The following is a 16605-nucleotide window of genomic DNA, read 5'->3' as shown; positions in this document are numbered from 1 at the left end:
TTGCGGTATGTGGGCCTCTCACTGTTGTGGCCTCTCCTGTTGTGGAGCACAGGCTCCGGACGTGCAGGCTCAGCGGCCATGGCTCACGGGCCCAGCCGCTCCGTGGCACATGGGATCTTCCCAGACCGGGGCACAAACACGCGTCCCCTGCATCGGCAGGCAGACTCTCAACCACCAACTTCCCACCAGGGAAGCCCCATTTCTTTTCATTCATTTTTCTTTATCCTGTTCCGTGGCAGTGAATTTCACCATTTTGTCTTCCAGGTTACTTACCTGTTCTTCTACCTCAGTTATTCTGCTATTGATTCCTTCTAGTGTATTTTTCATTTCAGTTACTGTATTGTTCATCTCTGTTTGTTTGTTCTTTAATTCTTCTAGGTCTTTGTTAAACATTTCTTGGCATTTTCTTGATCTTTGCCTCCATTCTTTTTCCAAGGCCCTGGATCATTTTCACTATCATTTTTCTGAATTCTTTTTCTGGAAGGCTGCCTATCTCCACTTCATTTAGTTCAGGTTTTATCTTGTTCCTTCATCTGGTACATAGTCCTCTGCCTTTTCATTTTGTCTCTTTCTGTGAATGTGGTTTTTGTTCCACAGGCTGCAGGATTGTAGTTCTTGCTTCTGTTGTCTGCCCTCTGGTGGATGAGGCTATCTAAGAGGCTTGCGGGCTTCCTGATGGGAGGGACTGGTGGTGGGTAGAGCGGGTTGTTGCTGTGTTGGGCAGAGCTCGGTAAAACTTTAATCTGCTTGTCCTTTGATGGGTGGCGCTGAGTTCCCTCCCTGCTGGTTGTTTGGCCTGAGGTAACCCAGCACTGGAGCCTACCAGGCTCTTTGGTGGGGCTAATGGTGGACCCTGGGAGGGCTCATGCCAAGGAGTACTTCCCAGAACTTCTGCTGCCAGTGTCCTTGTCCCTGTGGTGAGCCACAGATGCCCCCTGTTTCTGCAGGAGACCCTCCAACACTAGCAGGTGGGTCTGGTTCAGTCTCCTGTGGGGTCACTGCTCCTTCCCCCTGGGTCCTGATGTGCACACTATTTTGTGTGTGTCCTCCAAGAGTGGAGTCTGTGTTTCTACCAGTCCTGTTGAAGTCTTGCAATCAAATCCTGCTAGCCTTCAACATCTGATTCTCTGGGAATTCCTCCTCTTGTTGCCGGACCCCCAGGTTGGGAAGCCTAATGTGGGGCTCAGAACCTTCACTCCAGTGGGTGGACTTTTGTGGTATAATTGTTCTCCAGTTTGTGAGACACCCACCCAGCAGTTATGGGATTTGATTTTATTGTCATTGTGCCCCTCCTACCATCTCACTGTGGCTTCTCCTTTGTCTTTGGATGTAGGGTATCTTTTTTGGTGAGTTCCAGTGTCTTCCTTTGGATGATTGTTCAGCAGTTAGTTGTGATTCCAGTGCTCTCGCAAGAGGGAATGAGCACATGTTCTTCTACTCCGCCATGTTGAACCAGTCTCCTACTAATTTGTTTTGATTCCATCTCTAGAATGTGTCTCAAGTGCAGACAGTTCTTCCCATCCATACTGTAGGATCTTCATTCTGGCCATTCTCATTTTTGCCAGGTTACTGTAAGAGCCCTTCACTGGTACCTCTGCTTTAGTTATTTCCTCCTCCCTTCCTTCTTCCATAAAATAGGCCATATGCCTTCTCTTTTCTAAATATATTGTTGCCAGTAATCTGCCTAAAACCCTCTTCTGAATGTCTCATGTCACAGTGCTTATTTCATATTCCTTGGCATGACATAAAAGTCCTTTTATAATATTTACTCTTAAGCTTCATGTCCCTTCATATACTCTATTTTAGCTTTGATTAACTCTCTTAACCCTGGACCTTAACCCACACATCTTCTCTTATCTCTGTTAACCCTCATTTCTTCCCCAAAACTACCTTTTTCCTCCAAAGCTTTGGATAACTGTCTTCCCTTGAATCTCATATGACATTTTACTGACCAAATTAGCACAGTGTATTTTATTTGTTTCTTCATATCTCTGTCCTATGTGATTGTAAGATCTAGGAAGTTAAAGTCTATTTATAATTCACCACTAACCATAGTACCTACTAAATCCTGGCAGATTATAGGCATTAAATACTTCTGAATGAGTGGATTCAGGAATGATTTTTTTAAAATTATGTCACGTTTTACACATGCTTTTAAATGCATGGGAAGGATGTACTTGTTCTTAAGTTTAAAAAAAAATTTGGCGTGTTGTTTGATAAATATTGCCTATGCTTTTGAGATGACTTGGACTTTTGAATAGGGTAGTTATAGGAAACCCCCTATTGACTGTAGATTTAAAGGTATGAGTGGTCTTTTCAGATGAAAGTAGGTCACAGTTGTGGGAGATAGTATTCAGTGTTAGTACTCACATCTACAAATATTTTACAGTAAAAGGGAGATTCCCAACATGAAGTTAATTTTTTCGAGTAGAAAATATTTAGAAGATTTTATGAATCCTTTCTTTGTCTCAAGAACTTAAATAGCATTTAAATATTCAAAATATTTGATAATAATTTCCAATAAAAATATGGAGTTAAAAAATCAGGGTCATTTAGAATGTTACATGTAGCAAGCAGGAGTTTGTGGGCAATGTGGTTTAGAGCTATAAGTAAATAAAGTATTTTATTTCACCCATAATTTGATGACTCTTAATATCATACATATTTTAAGTATGTCCAATTTGACATTTTTAGTCCCCCCCTTTTGTTTCTCTTTGCTCTTTGAAAGAGACAGAAATAGGAAATGCATAGGATTTTGTGGTTAGTTGGATAAAATTGATCATAAGTCGTAATCAATATTTCTAAATATCTCAAATATTTATGGTAATAAGTAATATTCTAAGCTTAATAATAACAGAAATTTTATTAAAAATAATTTAAAGTGACTTTGAGAGATTTCTAAGACTTGTCTAAATATTTCAGATAGGAAGCTATACATGGAAAACTCAAATTTTCCTCTGGTATTGTAGGCCTTCCCTATGTGAACCATTTAAGTATCCTGATAATTTGATTACTAGGTACCTGAAATTTTGCCTTCTACCATCAGATCAAAAACGGATTAAAATAATTTTTCTTTATTGCTTTATCACTTACCTCTACAAAAATGTTGTGAGGGTCAGGACTTCCCTGGTGATCCAGTGGTTAAGACTACCTTCCAATGCAGGGGGTGTGGTTTCGATCCCAGGTCGGGGAGCTAAGATCCCACATGCTTCGTGGCCAAAAAACCAAAACATAAAACAGAAGCAATATTGTAACAAATTCAATAAAGACTTCAAAAAATGGACTATATAAAAAAAATCTTTAAAAATAAATGTTGCGAGGATGTTTTTCATCTTAATATACTTCTCCATACCAAATATAACTCTATTTCTAAAAATTTAGGTAGCATGTTTTTATCATTATAAAATACATCATTTTCTTTATCATAGAAAATGTGCTATAAAGAGGATCAAACAGAATATTAATTAAGCATTACTCAGTTAAGCATTATTCACTTTAAAATTGGGGACAGTTATGTCACAGTACATTAAAATGTCTCTTAACCAATCTCCTTTCTTGTGATACTTCAGCTTCAAATGGCTTCTTAGAACTAGTATCACATAAGTTAGCCTGATTACAGGTATCTGCACTATGTAGGACTCTTGAGTTTCCATAATCAAGTGATGTCATTTTTCCCAATTATTAAATAGTTTAGCATCTATTAATATACTCATCAAATGTTCATTCTCTTCTCTGCCTGTTTATCATTTGCCATTTTCTTTCTGGTTTATTTGTAATTTCTTGTTGACTTGTAGGAATAAATGATTATCTTTAGTTTGTTGTGTAGGTTTTAAACATATTCTCTCATTTGACTTGTCTTTTTATGTTATCTTTTATTTAAAAAAAGTTATTAATTTTAATGTACTTAAATTTATCATTTTCCCTTTATTTTAAGTGTTTTGGAACTTGTTTAAGAAATCTTTTCACTATTTCTTACAAAATTTTTACTTTATTTTAAAATTTTGAAGTTTTTTACTTGAGAGTAATTGTTTAACAATGTGAATTTATTTTGTGTGTGAGAGAATGGAGTAGGTAGGTACTTTCATTTGTAAAAATATGGAAAATTATTTTTATCAACATCAATTTTATTGCAAAATCCAGTCATTTCTTAGAAATCAGCTATATCACATCAATCATATATCAAGTTTTTATATATGAGTATATTTATTTCTGGCTTCTTTGTTCCACTGGTTAATTTTTTCTTTCTATTATAATACCTCATTTTACTAATTTACATGCTTTATAATATGTTTTGATACTTGTTACGGTAGTTCCCTCTTTTTTTCCTTTTTTAAACTTTGACTATTCTTGGTACATATAAATTTTAGAATAAGCTTGTTATGTTACATGCAAACACCCATTGAGATTTCAACCAATTGCATTCATCGGTTTTTTCTTATGCAGGTGAATTTAGTCTCTTCAGGCTTTTTTTTAAGATTCCATTGAGTCTCTTATACTATTGGCCCAAGAAAATTCCGGCAGTATAGCAAATACCAAAATCTGTTTAGAAGAGAGAACTGAGTAGGAGGTAATGGGGAAAATGGGCAAATTGACAAAAATTTCATGCTAAAATACTAGCTTTGTAACATATTTGTATATATAGTATTCATTTAGTGTATATCTGTGAGTATATAACTGTGTCTATAGATATAGATAAATATATGGATAGAGCAAGTGTCACATATAAGTAGAACCCGTTTGCATTAATTTTCTGTTATTTGTTGTTCATGTAGTTTTCTCAATTTTTTTCCTATATTGTTATTTCTTACATATTTATAGAAATATTGATAGATATCTCTTATCTTTTTTATTAGTTGTAAATTGTTATTCTGCCTGTACTATTCTTTTAACTTATTTATGGTAGCTTTTTCATAGAGACATTAGTATGTAGACCAATCTGTTATCTGACAAATTCTGGGATTTTTGTAATGTTTTAAAAATTCTTCCTCATATTAAGATTATTAAGATTTTTAATTATTTCTAATCCTTTTATTTACATTAAGTTTCTTTAACCATCTGAAGTTTATTTTTTTATTGCATGAGGCAGATATGATACTTTTTTCTTAATTATTTGAATTATCCTAATATTATTCATTGATTGTCCATCTCCATTTTAATTTGAAATGGAAATTTTATAATAAACTAAACTCATATATATGGGTAATAAAATGATTACTTATTTTAGCCTATTTTATATTTGGATAATGTCATTCATGCTAAATTTCATTTTTCTGTTTTTTAGTATTGTGGAGAAAAGATATATATGTCTGGAATTTATTATTATATTCAGTATAAATTTTTCTTATTTTTCATACTATAATCTTTCCTCAAATATTTGGATACTCTTTTTTGTCCTTGTATCTATAAATAATGGACCAGACTGATTACTCGTTGCTAGCATAAGTTTTTGTTGTTTTTTGTTGCAGTTATTATTTGTTTGCTTTTTAGAAGCTGTCAGGGTCTGCTTACATTGAGGGTTTTATGAAGTGTATAAAAATTTTACTCAGGCTCTTTGTAAATAGGAGGTAATATGCTTAGGCAAGAAAGTTGTGGGCCTTTTCTTTTGCCTTAATAAGCTTACTTTTGAGTTTGTAGCCCCTTAGAATCTTTTCCCTCATTGATAAATCTGTTTTTATTTTTCCTCACTCACCTGTTTGGGTCTATGTAAGATTCTGCTAGTTATGTAGGCCCTGTTTTGTTTCTCTCTAGAACCATAACTTCTATTCTTAGATGGCCTCTCCGTCTTAGGCAGATCTCCAATGTGGTTAGAGAATTCTTCTCATGGCAATGACTTCTCAGCCATGTAGTCTGGATTCTTGGGATAGAAAGCAGTAAGACTGGACTTACTCTCTTACATCTCATCACAGGCAGCCCTTTAATTATTTACTTTGCCTATCACCTGGTTATTCCCACATACTGGGAATTTCTCGTGAGTTCCACACAGAAGCCTTTTACCTCTCCTGAAATGGTCTCCACTTGTCTCTTCTGAGTTATACTTTTCTATCCTCTGTATTGACTATCAGTCTCATCTGATTACTCTGTTTCTGGGAATTCTTCTCAAATATACGTTCCAATGATTTTATTGACATACCTATATATTTTTTCCAAGAAATTTTGGTATGATATGGGAATTGGGGAAAAGTAATCATGTATCTTCAATTTAAATTCTTGAATTGGAGATTGTCTGTGAAACGCACAACATTCTGACTATATATTCCTTGTGTTTTTGTTAATTTGTGCCCCTTAGAGCCCAAGGTAGTGTTAGAATATATCTGTAGAACATGACTCCTACCAAGGAGTTTATAGTCCAGAAGAGGGATATTACTCTGAAAAACTAAATATTTGTGAACTTACATGTAATTATGTGTTTTCCACTTTTTGGTAATATATTAAATATCATGCACTTACGATTCTGTGGAAAGTCTTTTAGGAATAAATGGCATTTGAAGTGACCCTTGATGTAAAGGTAAAATTTAGAAACAGATAAAAGATGAGAACAATTAGGTGGGAGTACTAATAAAAGGACTAGCTAAGGTAAGTATATAGCTGTTGTGGAAACAACAGAGTATAATTTGACAAAAATATAATGGGGAATGTGAAGTAGAGTATTTGTAATTTTGTCAGTGAGTTTAGGTGTGAGTTAAATTTACTACTGTCTTTTTTTTTGAATTTTATTTAATTTATTTTTTATACAGCAGGTTCTTATTAGTTGGGAGGTGGTGGTATGATGAATTGGGAGATTGGGATTGACATGTACACTAATATGTATAAAATGGATAACTAATAAGAACCTGCTGTACTATTGTTTTTAAGATGTTAAAAATTTGATTTTTTATTGAGACCTTTTATTTTGACAGTTTGAAACGTCTTTGGAAGAATGGTAAGAACCTCTCGTGCTTCTTTTATATTTTTTATGTTCAAATTTTGATGATTAATCTGCTGTAGATGAGTTTATTTCAAAAGAAAAGGGAAATTGAAAGCAAAATTTTTATATTAGATATTAAAATTTATTTTTAAAAATATAAGAATTAGGATGTCTCTGGAAATGGCAGAATAGGGATTTCCAGGGCTCTGTCCTACCACAAAAACAACTGTAAAGTTGGTAAAACTTGATGAGAATCAACTTCTGCAGAAATGCAGGATCTAGTCCAAAACTTACAACAACAAGGGGAAAAGTTAAGGAAGAAAGAGTTTACTACATTGCATGAAAGAAGGACTGTGGCTAAATTGCCCACTTGCCATCCTCCAGCCCTCAGATCAGTGGTGGCCATGAAGCAAATAGCCTGACTTGTGGTGCAGACTGCTAGTGCCAGAAGGAACAGTATGGACCTTATTCTCAAAGAATTATGGTTCAGTGTTCGGATAAGTCTGATGACTCCCTGAAGGACCAGCACAAAGGATTGTCTTTGTTTTTTCCTGACTAAGAGCAATCACAGAGATAGAACCACTTCCAGGCAGTGTTTGCTGAAAGTATTTGAAGTCATATATTTGCCAGCAATGTCTGAGGCTGTGGATTAGTCAGGACAAGCATTAAAAAGATCAAAATGCCTGGGAATAAAGAGTTTGGGAAAAGAGATACATGGGGGAATAGGGTTTTTCAATGCTCTCATATATACTACGGAATTAAAAAGTGCACACATATGAACAGTGTTGGACACATGCTCAGGAAAGACCAAGAAAACTTAATCTTTTACCTCTGGCTAGCCTTTAGTATCTGCACAGGTAAGAATTGAAGGTAGAGGCAGAGTTGTAAGCAGCCTGGATAAACATTAAAGGAGCACTCCAACTTAGAGCCAGTCTGCTAAGATTGGGAGTATATATTTTTCCTTTTTTCCTTTTTGGTTTTTTGGGCCCCAGGTATTTAAGGTAACTTGGACAAAATTCAAGTTCACCAGTCAACTAATGAAACACTTCAATGGCCACAAATGAAAAAGAATACAGATATTACAGTAAGTGTTTAGAAGAATCACTAAGCAAATAAAAACCCACCACAAACAGCAAAAATAAACCCAGTAGAGGGAGGGTAATTTTATATCCATATCACATTAAAATACTCAAAATTTCCAGGTTTTTACAGAAATTATGAGGCAGGGAAAGAATAAAAGAAAATTTGCCCCATTAACAAGGGGAAAAATAAATGAAGGAAACTGGCTCTGAGGAAGCCTAGACATTGTGCTTATTGGACAAAGACGTTAAGTCAACTGTCTTAAGTATCCTCAAAGAGATAAAGTAAACTATGGACAAAAAAACCCAACAAAACCAGGAGAGTAATGTCTCAACAAATATAGAATATCAATAAAGAAATAGAAATTATGAGAAAGAATCAAATAAGACATTCTGGAGCTAAAAGCTACAATAACTGATATGAAAAATTAGAGATGTTCATCAACAGATTTGAGTAGGAAGAAGAGAGAATCACTGAATTTGAATATAGTTCAATTGAGATTATTCAGGCTGAGAAACAAAGACAAAACAATGAAGAAAAATGAACAGAGCTTGTTAGACCAAGGGACACCATCAAGAATACAAACATACGCATAATGGCAGTCCAAGAGTGACAGGGGAGAGAAAAAGGGCGTGAAAGAATATTTAAAGAAACATTGGTTAAAAACTCCCCAAGTTTGATGGAAGAAATGAATCTGTACTTCCATTAAATTCAGTGAACTCCAAGCAGGTTAAACTCAGAGATCCACACTAAGACATATCATAGTAAAATTGTTGAAAGCCTGGGACAAAGGTAGTATCTTGAAAGCAGCAAGAGAGAAGTTACTCATCATGTACAAGGGATTTTCAATAAAATTATAAGTCATTTTCTCATCAGAAATTATGGAGGACAGAAGGCAGTGGATTGACATATGTAAAATGCTGGAAGAAAACAACTTGTCAGACAAAAACTCTGAATCCTGCATAAGTGTCCTTCAGAAATAAAGGAGAAATTAATATATTCCCAGATAAACAAAAACTGAGGGGCTCCACACATTATCAGAGCTGTTCTATCAGAAATCCTACAGGTAGTTCCTTCAGGCAGAATTGAAAGGACACTAGACAGTAACTTGCAGCCATATGAAGGAATACCAAAAGTAAAGGTAGCTATAAAGATAAATACAAAAATTAGTATAATTGCATTTTTATTTGTTTTGTTTTTCTATCTAATTAAAATTAAATAGATAAAACAATAATTTTAAATCTATATTAATGGGTACACAATGTATAAATGTCTAATTTGTGAAAATGACAACATAAAAGGAAGAAGCAGATCTGTAAAGGAACAGAATTTTTAATACTATTGAAAATACATTGATTTTAATTCAAACTTAATTTTTGTGAAGTTAAGATGTTAGTTGTAACATCTAATCTCCAAGGAACCACTAAGAAAAACTCTAATAAAACAAATAAATAAAAAACACAGAAATCCAATAGAGGGAAACTAAAACAATAAAATCAACTAACCACAAAAGAAGGGAGTTATGGAGAAATTAAAGAATAAAAAGATAATATAGAAAACAAATAGCCGAATGCCAGAAGTAAGTCCTTTCTTATCAGTAATTACTTTTCATGAAAATGGATTAAACTCTCCTATCAAAAGGTAGAGAGTGGTAGAATGAATAAGAATACATTCTCCAACTACATGTTGTTTATAGGAGACTCATTTGATGTCCAAAGACACAAGTAGGTTGAAAATGAAAGGATGAAAAATATATTCCAGGAATATGGTAACCAGAAGAGAGCTTGAGTGGCTATACTAATATAACACAAAATAGACTTTAAGTCAAAACATATTCAAGAGACAAAGAATACTTGATATCTTGATAAAAGGGTAACACCATCAAGAAGACATAAAAATTATAAACCTATACATACCTAAAAAAATAACCTCAAAAGCATGCAATAAACTGACAGAAGTGAAAGAAGTAGACAATTCTATAATAAGTTTGAGAATTCAGTACCCCCACTTTCAGTAATGGATAAAAGAACCAAAAAGATCAATAAGGAATTAGACTTGCACAGCACTAAAACCATCTAGGCCTAACTGACTTATATAGTACTCTCCATGCAGCAACAGTAGAAATCACATTTTTTTCACATTCACATTGAACATTATTCAGGGTAGACTGAACATTATTGAGCCACATTTAAAAATCTCAAAAATTTAAAAAGATTAAATTCATACAAAGTACCTTCTCTGACCCAATTCAATGAAACTAGAAATCAATAACAGAAGGAAACCTGGAAAATTCAGATATGTGTATAAATTAGCATGCTCTAAAAAACTCAGTGAGTCAATTTTTAATCACAGGAGATATTAGAAAATAATTTGAGATGAATGAAAATGAAAACACACAGTACCAAAACTTATGAGATGAAGTAAAAGAAGTTCCCAGAGGGAAATGTATAGCCATAAATGATTACATTAAAAAGAAGATTCCAAATCCAATAACCTAACTCTATAGCTTACAGAACTAGAAAAGAATGAGTGTGCTAAAACTATCAAAAGAAAGGAAATAATAAGGACTAGAACACAGATAAGTGAAATACAAGTAAAAAGAAACCAATAAATAGTATAAATGAAAACAAAAGTTGTTTCTTTGAGAAGATCAAACATTAACAGACCTTTAGACTGACAAAGAGAAGACTTGAATTTAAAAATTCATTAAAAAATTGGGGACATTACTATAGATCTTGCATGAATAAAGATTATAATATAATACAATGAACAGTTGATAATACTGTGAACAACAAATTAGATAGCCAAGATGAAATAAACACATTCTTTAGAAACAACCTATCAAAGCTGACTCAGGAAGAAGTAGAAAATCTGAACAGGTCTGTAATGAGTAAAGAGATTGAATCAGTAAAATCACCCAACCAAAGAAAAGCCCAGGACCAGATGGCTTCACTGGCGAATTCTACTAAACGTTGAAAGAAGAATCAATAGCAATGCTTCTCAAACTCTTTCAAAAAATAGAAGAGAAGGAAAAACTTTGTAACCCATTCTGTGAGGTCGGCAGTACCCTGATACTAAAGCCAGATAAAGACATCACAAGAAAAGGAAATGTAGACCAATCACTTTGAATATAGATGCAAAAATTCTCAACAAAATATCAGCAACATGAATCCAGCAACATATAAATAGAATTATATATCATGACCAAGTAAGATTTATTCCAGGAACGTGAGAGTGGTTCAGAATACAAAAACCAATCAACGTAATGTATAACAGTAATAAAAGGAGGTGGGGGGAACTCATGTGAACATCTCAATTGATGTGGAAAGCATGTGGCAAAATCCAACACCTTTTCATAATGAAAACACTCAAAAACCAGAATGGGAAGGGAATTTCCAAAACATGGTAAAGGGCATTTATGAGAAACTCTTGACTGACATTACACTTAATGGTGTAGACAGAAAGTTTCCAACCTAAGATCAGGAATAAGACAAGGATGCCCATATCTTGCCACTTCTGTTGAACATTGGAACTCTCATGCAGTGCTGGTGGGAATGTGAAATGGTTCAGCCACTATGAAAAACAGTTTGGTGGTTCCTCAAAAAGTTAAACCTAGAATTACCATATGACCCAGCAATTTCACTCTGATGTATATACACAAAAGATTTTAAAACAGGTGTTCAAAAAAAAAACTTGTATACAAATATTTGTATCATTAGTATTTACAATAGCCAAAATGTAGAAACAACCTTAAATCCTTCAGTGGACTCATAGATAAATGAAGAGTGGTATATCTGCACAGTGGAATATTATTCAGCCATAAAAAGTAATGAGGTTCTGATACATGCTACAACATGGGTAAAATGAAACTTCCTGAGATGTACTTCTTCTTCAGTACAGTGAAAACTAGTCTAGAATTCAAGAATTGGACCAGAAGAATACTGATAATGAGAAATATTTCATTATTGAATATATAGAACTTTAGCTAGAAAGATTCTTTAGAAAAAATACATTTTAATTTGCACATTTTTCTAAAACCTTAATAACATCAAGTATGAAATAGTATTTTTACTCCTTGAATTTTATATTGTCTCCCCAGAAACTGCAAAACTGAAATTAGAGAAATAACTCTCAAATTATTTTCAGTAAACACTTTTTTTTGATAACAACACTGTCTAGAAAAGACTGATATCATTAAAACAGTATTGCTTTACTATCCCTTCAAAAAATTTCAAGTCATTTGAAACAAATTTTAAATTTCTCTTAATTTACCAGGAAGTATAAAACCCATTTCCTATTAGAATTTTGCTATGTTCATCTCTTATATAGTACCATTAATATGTATAGTAAGTTTCACCACAAATATTTAAAATTCAATATTAAAACATCACCTAAAATTTGTTTTACTAACTTTACGTACAGCCTTCCTTTATTAATTGATTGCTTCTTTCCCGTTATAAAGGAGCAGAACTTCTTTCACAAAAGAGCTGAAAGAAGATCTGAGTGTTGCTACACCAGTGAAAGAGGTCATACCAGAAGAATTGAGAGGTAAAGTTGTACCTCATACTAGAAAAGTATAATTATATTTAAAAGCTCATTGGCTTTTCATTTATACATTTCTCATTTTCACAAGAATCATGTGTAAGAGTTTTGTAATCCTTATGAGTGACTAATAGAGGAAAGAGTCTCTGTATTGTTTGATTAAATATTTATTCAACAAATATTTATTCATTACTGTACTGTACCATATACTGCCTTAGGTCCTGAGTATATAATTATCCCTGCCCACTTCTCAAGAATGTAACTGTAATTCAGTGCTGTCCCATAGGACTTTCTGTGATAATAGAAGTGTTCTATGTCTCACTGTCCAATAGGGTAGCTACTAGCCACATACAGCAGTTGAGCACTTAAAATATGGCTAGTGAGACTGAGAAATTTAATTTTTAAGTTTAACTTTAACTTACATTTAAATGTAAATTAGTTATATGTGGTTCATGGCTACCATATTGGACATCACAGCTCTTCTCTATATATAAATTAAGACTAATATTCTTGTCAGAATTTCCAAATGTAAATGTATAATAATTTATATACTGGTATAAAATTTGTGTTAAAATTACTTCAACATATTTGACTATATCCTTGACATTAAACACTTCCTCCTACCTTTGCCACAAAAATTTGTTGAACACCTTCCTTTAGAGAAGGATAACCAATAAACTTAGAACTTTTTAGAAGCATGAATATTTTGTCATTTACTGCTGTCATTCATAGTGAGACTGTTTTTACTATTTTCCATTTATAATGAAAATGAAAACCTGATTCATTACTTCTTAATTTTTGAAATGACAGATTCTAGGAGAAAATATCAATGTATTAATGGTCACAGTAACAGTTAAATAAACTATAATTATGTTTATTATAAACATGTATATTTGACTCTAAAACACAAGACAGTATCAGGATGAGGAAGATTTGTGGTAATTAAGTGTTTATGCTAATAAAAAATGCAGGTGGTTGCTCACTCCATATGAAACAGTAAGACTAATTGAGATGGTATTCTGCAAAAAAATTCAGAGAGATATTAAATAGAATGAATTGGAGACACCTTAAGTTATACACAAAACTTTCCATTTTCCAGTGGAAAATTAATGTCTTTATTGTCCAAAAGTAAAACAAAACAAAATAAAACAAAGATCTGTCAGCCACCTTTCTTCTTGATCCAGTTTCACTGTTTTACCTCCAGCCCCAGCTCTTTGGAGGCTTTGCCTTTCTTGACACTTTGTGTTTGTTTATGTCTTCTTGTCATGTCACATTTTGGCAAAAGCCAATGTTCACAAATATAAATCTCACCAGAATGGGACTCATATCTGTCTTTCGTACTGATCTACCTCCAGGGAGAGAGCATACTGTGTAGAACATAACAGGCTCTCTACCCATTTCTTGCTTAAATAGATGAATGAATACCCATGTTAATCATTTTGTTAATATTAAACCATATCATTCCAGAGCTGTGAACCAAGAATCACAAATCTCTCTCATAAGGGAGTTAATTTGTACTGTAACTGACTAAATACAGTTTGGAAATGAGGATGAAATTCTGGCAAGGCTAACTAGGGATGTTGTTATCTGATAAGGTAAAGAACATAAAGTGTCTTGTTTCTAGGAACCTCTGAGGATTTTCAGTATTTATCTGATAAATATTAGATAAATATTAGATAAAGCATTATGGTTTTCTTTTCTTATAGAATGGGAGGAAACACAAGCATAATTTCAAAATAAAGCTCTATGATACAGCTTGTGAATAGAACATGTGTTTTTCCCTCAGAAAAAAATGTGCATGAAGATATTGGTTAAGACTTAGCTATTCTAATTATTTTATAAAATATTTATTTCAAAATCTGTCTTCAAAGGTTATAATTAATGTTATGATTGTATTATAATAAAACTGTCTTTAAAAGGCTAATTTACTTTTCTACAATTCTCATAGTAAATATATAAATATTAAAAAGATGGCAACACAGCTAGTACCCCTGTTCCCACCATCCAGCTTATTGGCTGATTCATTAACCAATGTGAATACATATTTCTCTTTTAAGATGAAAAGTGTCCAGAATTAAAGCAGGAAATGGAAAGATTGCTATCAGAGGCGATCCAACTCATTAAAAGTCTAGAAACTGATCGTGCAGAAGCTGAAGAAGCTTTAAAACAACAAAAATCAAGAAAGAAAAGGATTAGCGTGCAAATTGATTCTTGGTCAATCTGGAAACGTCAAGAAATCCCGTTAGCTGTGCAGAAAGGTAATAATAAGGATTTTTCATATTGCCATTTACTTTGTTGGAGAGGCGTGGATGATTAATTGAAGCTCTGAATTAAAAAATGACCTCTGTTTAGAGTGACCATATTATTCTGCATGCAAACCAGTGCATATTTGAAAGATACTATTAATAATAATGTTGAGTTTACAGACATAAATTGGGGCTGCACTGAGCAAACCTGGACCTGCTGTCATTTGGTGTTTGTTGGAAATGCCATTGAACTTGTGGTACCCAAGGGTCATGCAAACATTTGGTACATATTTCCCATAATGACTACAATATTTCAGTCACTAGAAATTTAGAAATTTAAAGTGATTGCCAGTTGGTGGCATCAGCCACATCTTTAAATCTCAGAAAATGAGAGAATTCTAAGTGATATTTTAGGAACATATATGCATCTTCTTTTGAGAATTCAATAGTAAATTTGCTTTGGGAACTTCTAGCAGGCAAAGAAACTTAGGATGTTTCCAAGAGTCATGCAGTTAACATGTTTAAAAAGGAAACTCTGTCTTTTAGATTACAGAATGGAGGGACTTGTGGTCAAGTATTAAACAGTCTTAAGGCGTTGGATTTTTCAGTTCCAAATACTGTGTTCATCAAGCATGCCAGACTACCTGATCCTACCTGAGGCTGGAAGCTTTTTATGTTATCATAGGGTAACAATTTTAATTCAGGATTCACATGCTTTAGAAATGGGTTATATTAGGGTTCCCATATAACCCATGATTTAAGCCAAGACACCTTTGAGAGAAAAAAGGATGCTATTAATTATTATTCTGGTACAATAGCCATTAATTCAAATTATGTCAGACTCCACCCATACACATACCTTTATTATAATGTTATAAAACTTGTAAAGCTGTAGTCTCCCAAGTATAGTGTACACATTTCAGGGAGCTGCAAGAAAAGATGAGATGGTTCCTCAATTATGTTCTTTTAATAAAAGAAGTTAAATGTAGGTTTAATGCCTGTTTCCATCTTTTAAAGTAATATGAAGCTCACAGCTTAAACTCTCCCTTTGTTCACTCCCTTCTGGAGCTCAGAGCTCAAGAAGCAGGAAATGGGCCCAGAGCCTATGCTAGGACTAAATTTAATTCAACCTTTGTCTGTGCTGTCACCCTTTACTAAAGAGCTAACTATATAAAAATTATGCAAAACTCAGGTAACGGTAGACCTTTTTCTACCCACATTTAAAGTAATGTATTTTATAAAATATTTGGTGTCAACAGCTGTTTATAAAAATAAATAATTCATTCGGGCTTGGAGTGAGTTTGCTCTGATTCATAAGGTTTTTGAATAGGATTTGTGATGTGCATATGCTACTAATGTAGTAGCATAGGTATATAATTTATAAGTGTGTACATACATACATATATATTGGTGTTTTAGAGGCAACTGAGGCTGCAGTAGGGTCAGAATAGTCATCGGGATCCCAGTAGATTGTTGAGTGGATTCATATTCACATCCACAGAGAGCCATCTGCCATTTTCCTAATTGTTTGAGAGGCTCTTCCTTGTCAATAGTAGTAGAAAAGTCGGGAGTAGGGGAGGGATAAATTGGAAGATTGGGATTGACATATACACTACTATATATAAAACAGGTAACTAATAAGGACCTGCTGTATAGCACGGGGAACTCTACTCAATACCCTGTAATGGCCTATATGGGAAAAGAATCCAAAAAAGAATAGATATATGTATATATATAACTGATTCACTTTGCTGTATACCTGAAACTAACACAACATTGTAAATAAAAAATTATAGAAAAAAATTAAAATAAACATAAATTAACCCCCACCCC

The 16605-nt window shown here is 33.5% G+C and overlaps 1 protein-coding gene across 1 annotated transcript in view; it reads left to right on the top strand.

The window, feature by feature from the left end:
* Positions 1–16605, top strand: part of CCDC178 (coiled-coil domain containing 178) — a 369756-nt gene that overhangs the window by 21823 nt on the left and 331328 nt on the right. The window contains exons 4-6 of the mRNA XM_007455238.1: positions 6897–6919; positions 12447–12532; positions 14584–14784. Coding sequence (XP_007455300.1) covers positions 6897–6919; positions 12447–12532; positions 14584–14784 — 310 coding nt within the window. The remainder of the gene's footprint in view (positions 1–6896; positions 6920–12446; positions 12533–14583; positions 14785–16605) is intronic.

Source organism: Lipotes vexillifer, unplaced genomic scaffold, assembly GCF_000442215.2.
Source record: "Lipotes vexillifer unplaced genomic scaffold, Lipotes_vexillifer_v1.1 scaffold90, whole genome shotgun sequence".
Taxonomy (NCBI): Eukaryota; Metazoa; Chordata; class Mammalia; order Artiodactyla; family Lipotidae; genus Lipotes; species Lipotes vexillifer.
Note: the sequence above shows the minus strand (reverse complement) of the source record. Positions and strands in the feature narration are given on the sequence as shown.